The sequence below is a fragment of the Coturnix japonica genome, chromosome 26 (genome assembly GCF_054131305.1).
Source record: "Coturnix japonica strain WE chromosome 26, WE-NBRP24, whole genome shotgun sequence".
NCBI lineage: Eukaryota > Metazoa > Chordata > Aves > Galliformes > Phasianidae > Coturnix > Coturnix japonica.
In genome coordinates, this window is record NC_140688.1 from 2821694 (window position 1) to 2837712 (window position 16019).

General features: G+C 40.9%; 1 protein-coding gene across 1 annotated transcript in view; it reads right to left on the reverse strand.

Annotated features, from left to right (window-relative positions):
- LOC146756618 (ankyrin repeat domain-containing protein 26-like) overlaps positions 1-16019 on the reverse strand; it is a 50743-nt gene that overhangs the window by 21393 nt on the left and 13331 nt on the right. Inside the window, exons 14-16 of the mRNA XM_085524239.1 lie at positions 2374-2402; positions 2209-2272; positions 2085-2120 (exon numbers count right to left, since the gene is read on the reverse strand). Of these exons, the coding sequence (XP_085380365.1) occupies positions 2085-2120; positions 2209-2272; positions 2374-2402 (129 nt within the window). The remainder of the gene's footprint in view (positions 1-2084; positions 2121-2208; positions 2273-2373; positions 2403-16019) is intronic.

The window sequence follows — 16019 nt, forward strand, 5'->3', positions numbered from 1 at the left end:
GACCTCCAAGATCATGGGTAAATTAGGTTGCTAAGTCACTATCCACCATATTTAAAGAGTTGTGGCAGTCAGGTAAAACCCTTAGTGACAGGAGAAAGGGAAACATCACACTTGTTTTTAAAGAGTTTAAGAAAGGAGGTACTTTCCAAGGCCCAGACAACCTTCTATTATGGAGTGACTAGAGTGGAGGATAAAGAAATAGCAACTGATGTTAGCTACCTAGAGAGCTCATCTCTCTAAATTGGAGAAATATCATGGATGGATTCTTTGGTAGACAGGGAAGTGCTGCCAAGTGGTGTATCTGATCTGTTAGTGAAAAGAGATCGCATTCAGACAGATACTGACAGCCTACAGAAGCAGGTCTTATGATGTTCAGCAAGGCCAAGCGCAAGATCCTGCACCTGGGTTGGGAAGTCATCAGCTTCAGCACAGGCTGGACAATGAACAGACTGAGAGCAGTCCTGTGGAAAAGGACTTGGGGATAATGCTGGATGAAGAATTACATATAAGCTGAGAATGCATGCTTGCAGTCCAAAAAGCCAATTGCACCCTGGGCCACAAAAAAAGAAGCACTGCATGGCCAGCAGGCCAAGAGAGGTGGTGTCCCCTTCTACTCCACTCTTTCAAAACCCTACCAGGAGCACTGAGTTCATCTCCGGGGCCCCCAGCACAAAAAATCTCTGGCTAGAGCAGGTCCAGGGAAGGGTCTCAAAAAACAATTTGAGGACTGGAACACTTTTCCTATGAGGAAAGCTGACAGAGTTGGGGAATATAAGAGTTTGCAGAGACCATATGATGGCCTTTCAATAATTAATGGGGGCTTACACGAAAGACTTTTAACTATGGCCTGTAGTGACAGAGCAAAGGGTAACAGTTTTAAACTAAAAGATCGTTCAGATTAGATATAAGGAATAAATTCTTGATGAGGGTGATGAGGCACTGCAACAGGTTACCCACAGCTGGGAAGTTTCAATTAGGTGATTTTTAAAGGTCCTTTCCAGCCCAATTCTATAATTCAATGATTCTAACCACCTTTTGTGCATCTTACAGAAACAATATCACTGCAGTAGAGAATCTCCTTTTCTTTATGCAAACACACGTACATTTTTTTTCTAGAAAGAAGTTTAACCTCTATTGTCATCAAAAGAAACAGTACCTTTTTTCCCAAGACATGGATGTCAAACAGCTTGGAGCAATTTCCATTCCATACTTAGAAGTTGCAATAGTTTTCTGAACTCTTATCTAATCATCTACTTCATATGCTTGCTTATATAGGTTTTCACCTGATTTTTAATTTTCAGGGCTCGTTGTAGAAATTCTAAGACCTTAATAGGGAACTGTTTTGTATCTCGCTAACAAATACTTAAATTCACATATATCAGAATTAAGAAACTAAGAACCCACTGAGGTTAGATATACTCCCTCCCATGTATAACAAATGATCTAGCTGCTTCACTTTTATTTATCTTTCCCAACCAAAAGGAATACCTGCCAACATACTTCCACTCACTACCTCCCACCTACACTCTCTTTCCCATGTCCTTCCACTAGCTCTAAACTCAGTGGCCAGTTTAAACAAAACATGAGAGGATGGCTTTGGAAGAGCATATGTAATACATGTTTTCATACAACTGCCAGAGAGGCAAAGAAAAAGCCAGGTAAATAATCAATCATGCTAATGAAGCATAAGCCTGTGAATCACCCATTCTGTCCCACCTGCAGCTCCTGGACAGCTCCACCTGCAGACCCTAGCCAGGAATCAGACACAGGACATGACCCTATTGCTCCTCTGCAGATTGGTATATTTGGCAATGAGAAGGAAATGAGTAAATGTGGACTGCCTGACAAGGGGTGATGATAGCAGGTATGCCGGAGGAACCTTACACTGTAGAAGGATGTTTAGAAATGTTGAATGGAGCTGTAGTGGAGAAAACACCCAAAGATAGAGCCATATTTCATTAAATCTGCTGCTGAAATAACATCTTGCTAGCAAAACATTAATTTAATATGAAGAATTTACAACTACAATGTATCTGCCCACAAAGGGACATGACAAAAAAAAAACAACAACTATTTATAAATACCTTCAATATCATCTACACTCAATTTCTCCTGTGGATCTGCAAAACAAATGAATCAAATGCTTAATTAAATATGCTTATCAGAAAGATTTTGAAGCTAAAATCAGAATATAAAAGACATCATTACCTGATTTTTGCTTTTCTGTTTTTGAAGATGTTTCATTCATCTCTAAAACTGCAGAAACCTTTAACTATGAAAGACAAACCAATGAAAAATAAACACCCATACATTCAAAGTAACCACATATTCATTAATGAGCAGGACAAGTAGATTTCAATGAAAAGCATTTACCTGCAAATTACTGGGTTTCTCTGAAAAGCCTGGAGATGAAAAATGAAAGCGTTATTTTATTTAATTGAAGATATCTTTTATTCTTTACAACATTAGTAGGCTCTGTAATTGTTTCTTGCACAAATTACTTCATTGAGAGTGAAATAGCTAATATCCAATTATCTTATCACACAGAACTTGTAGTAGTATATAAGAAATACAGAGTAATTCCCATCATCCAACTTTTATTTAAAAAAAAAAAAGAATCAAATCACAGAATGACAACAATTCATGTGAAGCATTAAGTCATGTCTATTAAGAGAACAAGATTAAAATATTTTGTTCCTTTTGGAAGCTGAATTCTGCTTTCTGGAAAAATTAATTAGAGCAGATAGCTTTGGCTTCTTAATGACCAATCAAGAAAGAACCCAGCAGAACTATGACTACTTCTATTCTAGCAGTGCATAATGTTGAGGCTACTTTCTCATTAACAGCTTATGGAGAGCAAGGGTACAGACACAGCAACCTCATACAAACATCATTCAATGAGGTAAAAACAATCTGGTTCTCAACTGACCTCTCTGGATCAGTTTGCAAGGAAATAAATGATACAAACATTGCTTGGTTGTAATGCACAACATGTGCGTTATTCCAAATCTTTTTCAAGTTTAGTGTCAAATTTTATTTCCTAACTCACACAACCTACTGCCCTGTGCTGCAGTCATCTTATACTTTACGACTCCATTCATGAAACAAGCATACAAAATGCTTCTACGAATTGTTCCACAAAATAATTTTTAGATTTAAATAAATACTAAAAACAAATCATCAAGACTTGATTTTCGAACACTAGGTGGTCAAGTAACATGGAAATACATTAGAAAGACTACCACAGTCACCTCTTCCCCCCTCCCACACTGATTTCAAGCTTGGCAGAATCATATGAAGCAGACATTAAAGACAACTGGTAAGTTGATTTATGGATTCCAGAAGCTTGCTAAGATTTGGTGTCTGCTTACGAAAATAAAATTGGACTTCCCTTTTAGGCTATGTCATTGAATCCATATTATAAGCCACATTGCCAAAGCACTCTCAAAAAGATAAAAGCTTTATTCCAATAGCAAAACTTTCCAGCACACTTATGATCAATCAGGATGGTCATAAAGCAAATGCCATGAGCTGCAGGTGGAAACCCGCAGAAACATAACAAGAATTTGCCCACATATTTTAGTTTTTAAAGAAAAACAGGAAACTAAAAAAAATTAAATAAACAAACAAAAAGATCAACCAAATGATATTTTTCTTCTGCTGATTATCCAGAAATATCCAAATCCTCAGACAGATAAATCTTAAACCAGATACCACTCTCACCACTTTAAGCAACCACTTAAAGCAAAGAAAAACACCCGAACAAACACATATCCAAAAAGTATACATAATGAATGCAAGAACCGCCTGGACTAATCAAGCAGGCCAGCAAGTTCAGTGTTCACTGCTGTTAATTAACATCAGCCAAGCACTTCATTGCTACAGCACATACTCACTGAACAACAGGACTAACAAGGAAAACAAAAGAAAAAGTTCACTTGTCTATAAACACAGACAAATCCAATCTATGAGATAGTTACCCTTGTTGTGCTCCCCTGAAACACTCTGCAAGCGTACTCCATGTTCAACTGCAGGTGGGAGAAACACAGGAGGAGATGCTTTCCTCGAACCTTCAGAACACGGCTGTATAATACAGTACATACGCGTAAGAATTTGTACAAAACAATTTTTTTAAAATAAAATCTAACAAAGGCTTTTGCATTTTAAATAAAAGGGCAAAAAAATCCTCACAATTCATCTAAACTATTCCATAATGTTGATTAAGGCTGGCAAATCACAGAGCCACACAAGAAATTAACACAGGAAATCAAGATGTTGATTGTGAACAAGAAGCTGCAGCTCTGTGTTGATTGAACATTGGCATCAAATTTGCACCTGGCATTCAAATATCAGCCTACATTGCTGGGGCACATGTCCCACAATGTTGAGTGTGTGCATCACTACGTTGCAAAAGCAAGATTTGATTTGCTTAAAGGCCAAAAAGGCAAAGCTGATAGCGATTAAGCTATCTAGAAAGTCTTGTATTTTTAAGAAAGGAGTGGGGAATTAGTTTTTTTCCCAACAACAAAGGCTAGAGGGGAAGTAGCTACAGACCCTGCTCACTCTCATCTTGAGAATTATCAGACAGAAAGGATAAACACAGCCAGCACACTTGGTGTCTGCTGAACATGATTTTCAAAATCGGATTAAGTCTATCTAGAGAAGACAGAGGTTCTATACAGAAAAATCTAAATGTCTGGGTTGCTCAGTGTATTGGCATCCGTTAAACTCTGACTGGATCAGCAGAATAGATCTGAATAGTAGGAAAAAAAAAATCCTCACAAAAATATGCCTGAGAAGTTCATAAGTTTAAAAGCAGCAATAAACTGCTGTATTAAAACTGTGCTAGAAAATCAACTCCAAAGCCTGCAGCCAGGAGGCCAACGTAAGTAGTCTGACATAACTTTGTCCCAGTACTATCTCAACAGAGAACCTACGCTACAGGTATTTCAATGACCCTCAGATACAGGACATCGAGCAGCAGCAACATGGGGTAAATAAGCCTCACCAGGGGCGGGGCTCAACGCAAAGGCAAGCTCTCACGTAGTTCTCATCTGGCTCTCCCACAGACCGGGGAGATGCACATATCACAGAAAGTACCTCAGAATCCCAGGGAGAATCAGACTCTTCCTTTTTCTCTGTTCCTACTGCTGGCAGAGCACCTACAAAAAAATGGACAAAGAGAGACACTGAGAATTTACTGCACTCCACTTTTATACCCCATCAGTCAAACAAAGGATCTGAAAGATGAGTAACAGTACTACAGCAAAGGACAAACCAAGAAATGAGTTACACTCAACGGTAGCTTTACACCCAGTCACATCACAGTATTCTGTTTTCTCCTCTTCATTTCTTTTCCAGCAAAAGATGCATAAGAATGGTGGCTGACATGACAATGTCCCTCGTGTTGGGACAACGTTAAGGAAGAAACTCCAGCATGCTTCAGTCTCAGCATATGGACACCCTGAGTCATCTTCCCTCTTGCCTACACCTCCATCATCTGGCACTTACTATCACATTCCACTCTACAGGACATACCACAAAAGCACGATACAAAACAACCTCACACTAAGAGGAAGCTGCCAACACACACGGCTCCTTGCTTAGTGCTATCAAGGGATACCTCACCTGACCATGATTCATAATCCTGCAACTTCTGACCAGGTACATACATAAGAAACTGACATTTAGGAATGAAACAGAAGCTCACAGCTCCAATACAGTCCAGAACACTGCAAGCATTTTAAATCTTATCACTTCAAAGTCTAGTATCTTCTGACCACCAAACTCCCATCTAGAGCAGACCACAGTCAGTTCTCTCTTCTAAGCTACTCCATTATGTAAAACAAACTCAGGATTGACTCACACAGAAACGCAAGGAAAATTTACAGGAATGAGCCAGACAGGAGCAATGGTGTCCACTCTGGAAAACCGTAACTGCTGATTCCAGCCTGAGTGCTGACTATTCATGCTTTTCCAAAATAAACTCTTTGCACATAAAATGCACTAAGAGAAAAGTGAATGCACCGTGAGTGCTGCTTCCACACCTTCTGAGCAGCAACTGACCAATAGCTACACGAGCTCTGAAAACATCTACAGCAACAAGATATCCTCTGGAGACGGACATACTATCTTCTGCTCTGAGACCCTGGGGTGAGTACCTAAGCACCCACCTCTCTCTGAGGTCATGCTCTCAAGCATACAAACGAGTAGCACAGGAGAGATCTCCTACATTTTACAACTGAACAAGGTGAGGCACTGGAAGAGTCTTCTCTGACTTTGAATCAGGTCAGCTCTTGGCTGAAGCCCTGAAAAACCACAGCTTTTCAATCTGATAGTACCCATTAGAAAGGGAATCAATAGTGTCACACACAAGGCACACTAGACTACCTACTTGTTTTGTGCAGATCAAGGAGAACACAGCAACAAAATTAATAAAGAAACTTGCATCATACATAATCATTAGGAACCCAGCACCACCATTTGTGACCTTTAGGAAAGAACGAAAAGCAACAAAAGCTGCAGACCTTCTCTACCACAGCAGGCTAGGGTTCACAGCTAAATCTTAAACCAGATACCACTCCCACCACTTTAAGCAACCACTTAAAGCAAAGAAAAACACCCGAACAAACACATATCCAAAAAGTATACATAATGAATGCAAGAACCGCCTGGACTAATCAAGCAGGCCAGCAAGTTCAGTGTTCACTGCTGTTAATTAACATCAGCCAAGCACTTCATTGCTACAGCACATACTCACTGAACAACAGGACTAACAAGGGAAACAAAAGAAAAAGTTCACTTGTCTATAAACACAGACAAATCCAATCTATGAGATAGTTACCCTTGTTGTGCTCCCCTGAAACACTCTGCAAGCGTACTCCATGTTCAACTGCAGGTGGGAGAAACACAGGAGGAGATGCTTTCCTCGAACCTTCAGAACACGGCTGTATAATACAGTACATACGCGTAAGAATTTGTACAAAACAATTTTTTTAAAATAAAATCTAAGAAAGGCTTTTGCATTTTAAATAAAAGGGCAAAAAAATCCTCACAATTCATCTAAACTATTCCATAATGTTGATTAAGGCTGGCAAATCACAGAGCCACACAAGAAATTAACACAGGAAATCAAGATGTTGATTGTGAACAAGAAGCTGCAGCTCTGTGTTGATTGAACATTGGCATCAAATTTGCACCTGGCATTCAAATATCAGCCTACATTGCTGGGGCACATGTCCCACAATGTTGAGTGAGTGCATCACTACGTTGCAAAAGCAAGATTTGATTTGCTTAAAGGCCAAAAAGGCAAAGCTGATAGCGATTAAGCTATCTAGAAAGTCTTGTATTTTTAAGAAAGGAGTGGGGAATTAGTTTTTTTCCCAACAACAAAGGCTAGAGGGGAAGTAGCTACAGACCCTGCTCACTCTCATCTTGAGAATTATCAGACAGAAAGGATAAACACAGCCAGCACACTTGGTGTCTGCTGAACATGATTTTCAAAATCGGATTAAGTCTATCTAGAGAAGACAGAGGTTCTATACAGAAAAATCTAAATGTCTGGGTTGCTCAGTGTATTGGCATCCGTTAAACTCTGACTGGATCAGCAGAATAGATCTGAATAGTAGGAAAAAAAAAAATCCTCACAAAAATATGCCTGAGAAGTTCATAAGTTTAAAAGCAGCAAAAAACTGCTGTATTAAAACTGTGCTAGAAAATCAACTCCAAAGCCTGCAGCCAGGAGGCCAACGTAAGTAGTCTGACATAACTTTGTCCCAGTACTATCTCAACAGAGAACCTACGCTACAGGTATTTCAATGACCCTCAGATACAGGACATCGAGCAGCAGCAACATGGGGTAAATAAGCCTCACCAGGGGCGGGGCTCAACGCAAAGGCAAGCTCTCACGTAGTTCTCATCTGGCTCTCCCACAGACCGGGGAGATGCACATATCACAGAAAGTACCTCAGAATCCCAGGGAGAATCAGACTCTTCCTTTTTCTCTGTTCCTACTGCTGGCAGAGCACCTACAAAAAAATGGACAAAGAGAGACACTGAGAATTTACTGCACTCCACTTTTATACCCCATCAGTCAAACAAAGGATCTGAAAGATGAGTAACAGTACTACAGCAAAGGACAAACCAAGAAATGCGTTACACTCAACGGTAGCTTTACACCCAGTCACATCACAGTATTCTGTTTTCTCCTCTTCATTTCTTTTCCAGCAAAAGATGCATAAGAATGGTGGCTGACATGACAATGTCCCTCGTGTTGGGACAACGTTAAGGAAGAAACTCCAGCATGCTTCAGTCTCAGCATATGGACACCCTGAGTCATCTTCCCTCTTGCCTACACCTCCATCATCTGGCACTTACTATCACATTCCACTCTACAGGACATACCACAAAAGCACGATACAAAACAACCTCACACTAAGAGGAAGCTGCCAACACACACGGCTCCTTGCTTAGTGCTATCAAGGGATACCTCACCTGACCATGATTCATAATCCTGCAACTTCTGACCAGGTACATACATAAGAAACTGACATTTAGGAATGAAACAGAAGCTCACAGCTCCAATACAGTCCAAAACACTGCAAGCATTTTAAATCTTATCACTTCAAAGTCTAGTATCTTCTGACCACCAAACTCCCATCTAGAGCAGACCACAGTCAGTTCTCTCTTCTAAGCTACTCCATTATGTAAAACAAACTCAGGATTGACTCACACAGAAACGCAAGGAAAATTTACAGGAATGAGCCAGACAGGAGCAATGGCGTCCACTCTGGAAAACCATAACTGCTGATTCCAGCCTGAGTGCTGACTATTCATGCTTTTCCAAAATAAACTCTTTGCACATAAAATGCACTAAGAGAAAAGTGAATGCACCGTGAGTGCTGCTTCCACACCTTCTGAGCAGCAACTGACCAATAGCTACACGAGCTCTGAAAACATCTACAGCAACAAGATATCCTCTGGAGACGGACATACTATCTTCTGCTCTGAGACCCTGGGGTGAGTACCTAAGCACCCACCTCTCTCTGAGGTCATGCTCTCAAGCATACAAACGAGTAGCACAGGAGAGATCTCCTACATTTTACAACTGAACAAGGTGAGGCACTGGAAGAGTCTTCTCTGACTTTGAATCAGGTCAGCTCTTAGCTGAAGCCCTGAAAAACCACAGCTTTTCAATCTGATAGTACCCATTAGAAAGGGAATCAATAGTGTCACACACAAGGCACACTAGACTACCTACTTGTTTTGTGCAGATCAAGGAGAACACAGCAACAAAATTAATAAAGAAACTTGCATCATACATAATCATTAGGAACCAGCACCACCATTTGTGACCTTTAGGAAAGAACGAAAAGCAACAAAAGCTGCAGACCTTCTCTACCACAGCAGGCTAGGGTTCACAGCTAAATCTTAAACCAGATACACCTCCCACCACTTTAAGCAACCACTTAAAGCAAAGAAAAACACCCGAACAAATACATATCCAAAAAGTATACATAATGAACGCAAGAACCGCCTGGACTAATCAAGCAGGCCAGCAAGTTCAGTGTTCACTGCTGTTAATTAACATCAGCCAAGCACTTCATTGCTACAGCACATACTCACTGAACAACAGGACTAACAAGGAAAACAAAAGAAAAAGTTCACTTGTCTATAAACACAGACAAATCCAATCTATGAGATAGTTACCCTTGTTGTGCTCCCCTGAAACACTCTGCAAGCGTACTCCATGTTCAACTGCAGGTGGGAGAAACACAGGAGGAGATGCTTTCCTCGAACCTTCAGAACACGGCTGTATAATACAGTACATACGCGTAAGAATTTGTACAAAACAATTTTTTTAAAATAAAATCTAACAAAGGCTTTTGCATTTTAAATAAAAGGGCAAAAAAATCCTCACAATTCATCTAAACTATTCCATAATGTTGATTAAGGCTGGCAAATCACAGAGCCACACAAGAAATTAACACAGGAAATCAAGATGTTGATTGTGAACAAGAAGCTGCAGCTCTGTGTTGATTGAACATTGGCATCAAATTTGCACCTGGCATTCAAATATCAGCCTACATTGCTGGGGCACATGTCCCACAATGTTGAGTGAGTGCATCACTACGTTGCAAAAGCAAGATTTGATTTGCTTAAAGGCCAAAAAGGCAAAGCTGATAGCGATTAAGCTATCTAGAAAGTCTTGTATTTTTAAGAAAGGAGTGGGGAATTAGTTTTTTTCCCAACAACAAAGGCTAGAGGGGAAGTAGCTACAGACCCTGCTCACTCTCATCTTGAGAATTATCAGACAGAAAGGATAAACACAGCCAGCACACTTGGTGTCTGCTGAACATGATTTTCAAAATCGGATTAAGTCTATCTAGAGAAGACAGAGGTTCTATACAGAAAAATCTAAATGTCTGGGTTGCTCAGTGTATTGGCATCCGTTAAACTCTGACTGGATCAGCAGAATAGATCTGAATAGTAGGAAAAAAAAAAATCCTCACAAAAATATGCCTGAGAAGTTCATAAGTTTAAAAGCAGCAATAAACTGCTGTATTAAAACTGTGCTAGAAAATCAACTCCAAAGCCTGCAGCCAGGAGGCCAACGTAAGTAGTCTGACATAACTTTGTCCCAGTACTATCTCAACAGAGAACCTACGCTACAGGTATTTCAATGACCCTCAGATACAGGACATCCAGCAGCAGCAACATGGGGTAAATAAGCCTCACCAGGGGCGGGGCTCAACGCAAAGGCAAGCTCTCACGTAGTTCTCATCTGGCTCTCCCACAGACCGGGGAGATGCACATATCACAGAAAGTACCTCAGAATCCCAGGGAGAATCAGACTCTTCCTTTTTCTCTGTTCCTACTGCTGGCAGAGCACCTACAAAAAAATGGACAAAGAGAGACACTGAGAATTTACTGCACTCCACTTTTATACCCCATCAGTCAAACAAAGGATCTGAAAGATGAGTAACAGTACTACAGCAAAGGACAAACCAAGAAATGCGTTACACTCAACGGTAGCTTTACACCCAGTCACATCACAGTATTCTGTTTTCTCCTCTTCATTTCTTTTCCAGCAAAAGATGCATAAGAATGGTGGCTGACATGACAATGTCCCTCGTGTTGGGACAACGTTAAGGAAGAAACTCCAGCATGCTTCAGTCTCAGCATATGGACACCCTGAGTCATCTTCCCTCTTGCCTACACCTCCATCATCTGGCACTTACTATCACATTCCACTCTACAGGACATACCACAAAAGCACGATACAAAACAACCTCACACTAAGAGGAAGCTGCCAACACACACGGCTCCTTGCTTAGTGCTATCAAGGGATACCTCACCTGACCATGATTCATAATCCTGCAACTTCTGACCAGGTACATACATAAGAAACTGACATTTAGGAATGAAACAGAAGCTCACAGCTCCAATACAGTCCAGAACACTGCAAGCATTTTAAATCTTATCACTTCAAAGTCTAGTATCTTCTGACCACCAAACTCCCATCTAGAGCAGACCACAGTCAGTTCTCTCTTCTAAGCTACTCCATTATGTAAAACAAACTCAGGATTGACTCACACAGAAACGCAAGGAAAATTTACAGGAATGAGCCAGACAGGAGCAATGGCGTCCACTCTGGAAAACCATAACTGCTGATTCCAGCCTGAGTGCTGACTATTCACGCTTTTCCAAAATAAACTCTTTGCACATAAAATGCACTAAGAGAAAAGTGAATGCACCGTGAGTGCTGCTTCCACACCTTCTGAGCAGCAACTGACCAATAGCTACACGAGCTCTGAAAACATCTACAGCAACAAGATATCCTCTGGAGACGGACATACTATCTTCTGCTCTGAGACCCTGGGGAGAGTACCTAAGCACCCACCTCTCTCTGAGGTCATGCTCTCAAGCATACAAGCGAGTAGCACAGGAGAGATCTCCTACATTTTACAACTGAACAAGGTGAGGCACTGGAAGAGTCTTCTCTGACTTTGAATCAGGTCAGCTCTTGGCTGAAGCCCTGAAAAACCACAGCTTTTCAATCTGATAGTACCCATTAGAAAGGGAATCAATAGTGTCACACACAAGGCACACTAGACTACCTACTTGTTTTGTGCAGATCAAGGAGAACACAGCAACAAAATTAATAAAGAAACTTGCATCATACATAATCATTAGGAACCCAGCACCACCATTTGTGACCTTTAGGAAAGAACGAAAAGCAACAAAAGCTGCAGACCTTCTCTACCACAGCAGGCTAGGGTTCACAGCTAAATCTTAAACCAGATACCACTCCCACCACTTTAAGCAACCACTTAAAGCAAAGAAAAACACCCGAACAAACACATATCCAAAAAGTATACATAATGAACGCAAGAACCGCCTGGACTAATCAAGCAGGCCAGCAAGTTCAGTGTTCACTGCTGTTAATTAACATCAGCCAAGCACTTCATTGCTACAGCACATACTCACTGAACAACAGGACTAACAAGGAAAACAAAAGAAAAAGTTCACTTGTCTATAAACACAGACAAATCCAATCTATGAGATAGTTACCCTTGTTGTGCTCCCCTGAAACACTCTGCAAGCGTACTCCATGTTCAACTGCAGGTGGGAGAAACACAGGAGGAGATGCTTTCCTCGAACCTTCAGAACACGGCTGTACAATACAGTACATACGCGTAAGAATTTGTACAAAACAATTTTTTTAAAATAAAATCTAACAAAGGCTTTTGCATTTTAAATAAAAGGGCAAAAAAATCCTCACAATTCATCTAAACTATTCCATAATGTTGATTAAGGCTGGCAAATCACAGAGCCACACAAGAAATTAACACAGGAAATCAAGATGTTGATTGTGAACAAGAAGCTGCAGCTCTGTGTTGATTGAACATTGGCATCAAATTTGCACCTGGCATTCAAATATCAGCCTACATTGCTGGGGCACATGTCCCACAATGTTGAGTGAGTGCATCACTACGTTGCAAAAGCAAAGATTTGATTTGCTTAAAGGCCAAAAAGGCAAAGCTGATAGCGATTAAGCTATCTAGAAAGTCTTGTATTTTTAAGAAAGGAGTGGGGAATTAGTTTTTTTCCCAACAACAAAGGCTAGAGGGGAAGTAGCTACAGACCCTGCTCACTCTCATCTTGAGAATTATCAGACAGAAAGGATAAACACAGCCAGCACACTTGGTGTCTGCTGAACATGATTTTCAAAATCGGATTAAGTCTATCTAGAGAAGACAGAGGTTCTATACAGAAAAATCTAAATGTCTGGGTTGCTCAGTGTATTGGCATCCGTTAAACTCTGACTGGATCAGCAGAATAGATCTGAATAGTAGGAAAAAAAAAAATCCTCACAAAAATATGCCTGAGAAGTTCATAAGTTTAAAAGCAGCAATAAACTGCTGTATTAAAACTGTGCTAGAAAATCAACTCCAAAGCCTGCAGCCAGGAGGCCAACGTAAGTAGTCTGACATAACTTTGTCCCAGTACTATCTCAACAGAGAACCTACGCTACAGGTATTTCAATGACCCTCAGATACAGGACATCGAGCAGCAGCAACATGGGGTAAATAAGCCTCACCAGGGGTGGGGCTCAACGCAAAGGCAAGCTCTCACGTAGTTCTCATCTGGCTCTCCCACAGACCAGGGAGATGCACATATCACAGAAAGTACCTCAGAATCCCAGGGAGAATCAGACTCTTCCTTTTTCTCTGTTCCTACTGCTGGCAGAGCACCTACAAAAAAATGGACAAAGAGAGACACTGAGAATTTACTGCACTCCACTTTTATACCCCATCAGTCAAACAAAGGATCTGAAAGATGAGTAACAGTACTACAGCAAAGGACAAACCAAGAAATGAGTTACACTCAACGGTAGCTTTACACCCAGTCACATCACAGTATTCTGTTTTCTCCTCTTCATTTCTTTTCCAGCAAAAGATGCATAAGAATGGTGGCTGACATGACAATGTCCCTCGTGTTGGGACAACGTTAAGGAAGAAACTCCAGCATGCTTCAGTCTCAGCATATGGACACCCTGAGTCATCTTCCCTCTTGCCTACACCTCCATCATCTGGCACTTACTATCACATTCCACTCTACAGGACATACCACAAAAGCACGATACAAAACAACCTCACACTAAGAGGAAGCTGCCAACACACACGGCTCCTTGCTTAGTGCTATCAAGGGATACCTCACCTGACCATGATTCATAATCCTGCAACTTCTGACCAGGTACATACATAAGAAACTGACATTTAGGAATGAAACAGAAGCTCACAGCTCCAATACAGTCCAGAACACTGCAAGCATTTTAAATCTTATCACTTCAAAGTCTAGTATCTTCTGACCACCAAACTCCCATCTAGAGCAGACCACAGTCAGTTCTCTCTTCTAAGCTACTCCATTATGTAAAACAAACTCAGGATTGACTCACACAGAAACGCAAGGAAAATTTACAGGAATGAGCCAGACAGGAGCAATGGCGTCCACTCTGGAAAACCATAACTGCTGATTCCAGCCTGAGTGCTGACTATTCACGCTTTTCCAAAATAAACTCTTTGCACATAAAATGCACTAAGAGAAAAGTGAATGCACCGTGAGTGCTGCTTCCACACCTTCTGAGCAGCAACTGACCAATAGCTACACGAGCTCTGAAAACATCTACAGCAACAAGATATCCTCTGGAGACGGACATACTATCTTCTGCTCTGAGACCCTGGGGTGAGTACCTAAGCACCCACCTCTCTCTGAGGTCATGCTCTCAAGCATACAAACGAGTAGCACAGGAGACATCTCCTACATTTTACAACTGAACAAGGTGAGGCACTGGAAGAGTCTTCTCTGACTTTGAATCAGGTCAGCTCTTGGCTGAAGCCCTGAAAAACCACAGCTTTTCAATCTGATAGTACCCATTAGAAAGGGAATCAATAGTGTCACACACAAGGCACACTAGACTACCTACTTGTTTTGTGCAGATCAAGGAGAACACAGCAACAAAATTAATAAAGAAACTTGCATCATACATAATCATTAGGAACCCAGCACCACCATTTGTGACCTTTAGGAAAGAACGAAAAGCAACAAAAGCTGCAGACCTTCTCTACCACAGCAGGCTAGGGTTCACAGCTAAATCTTAAACCAGATACCACTCCCACCACTTTAAGCAACCACCTAAAGCAAAGAAAAACACCCGAACAAACACATATCCAAAAAGTATACATAATGAACGCAAGAACCGCCTGGACTAATCAAGCAGGCCAGCAAGTTCAGTGTTCACTGCTGTTAATTAACATCAGCCAAGCACTTCATTGCTACAGCACATACTCACTGAACAACAGGACTAACAAGGAAAACAAAAGAAAAAGTTCACTTGTCTGTAAACACAGACAAATCCAATCTATGAGATAGTTACCCTTGTTGTGCTCCCCTGAAACACTCTGCAAGCGTACTCCATGTTCAACTGCAGGTGGGAGAAACACAGGAGGAGATGCTTTCCTCGAACCTTCAGAACACGGCTGTACAATACAGTACATACGCGTAAGAATTTGTACAAAACAATTTTTTTAAAATAAAATCTAACAAAGGCTTTTGCATTTTAAATAAAAGGGCAAAAAAATCCTCACAATTCATCTAAACTATTCCATAATGTTGATTAAGGCTGGCAAATCACAGAGCCACACAAGAAATTAACACAGGAAATCAAGATGTTGATTGTGAACAAGAAGCTGCAGCTCTGTGTTGATTGAACATTGGCATCAAATTTGCACCTGGCATTCAAATATCAGCCTACATTGCTGGGGCACATGTCCCACAATGTTGAGTGAGTGCATCACTACGTTGCAAAAGCAAGATTTGATTTGCTTAAAGGCCAAAAAGGCAAAGCTGATAGCGATTAAGCTATCTAGAAAGTCTCGTATTTTTAAGAAAGGAGTGGGGAATTAGTTTTTTTCCCAACAACAAAGACTAGAGGGGAAGTAGTTATTCTGTTTCAC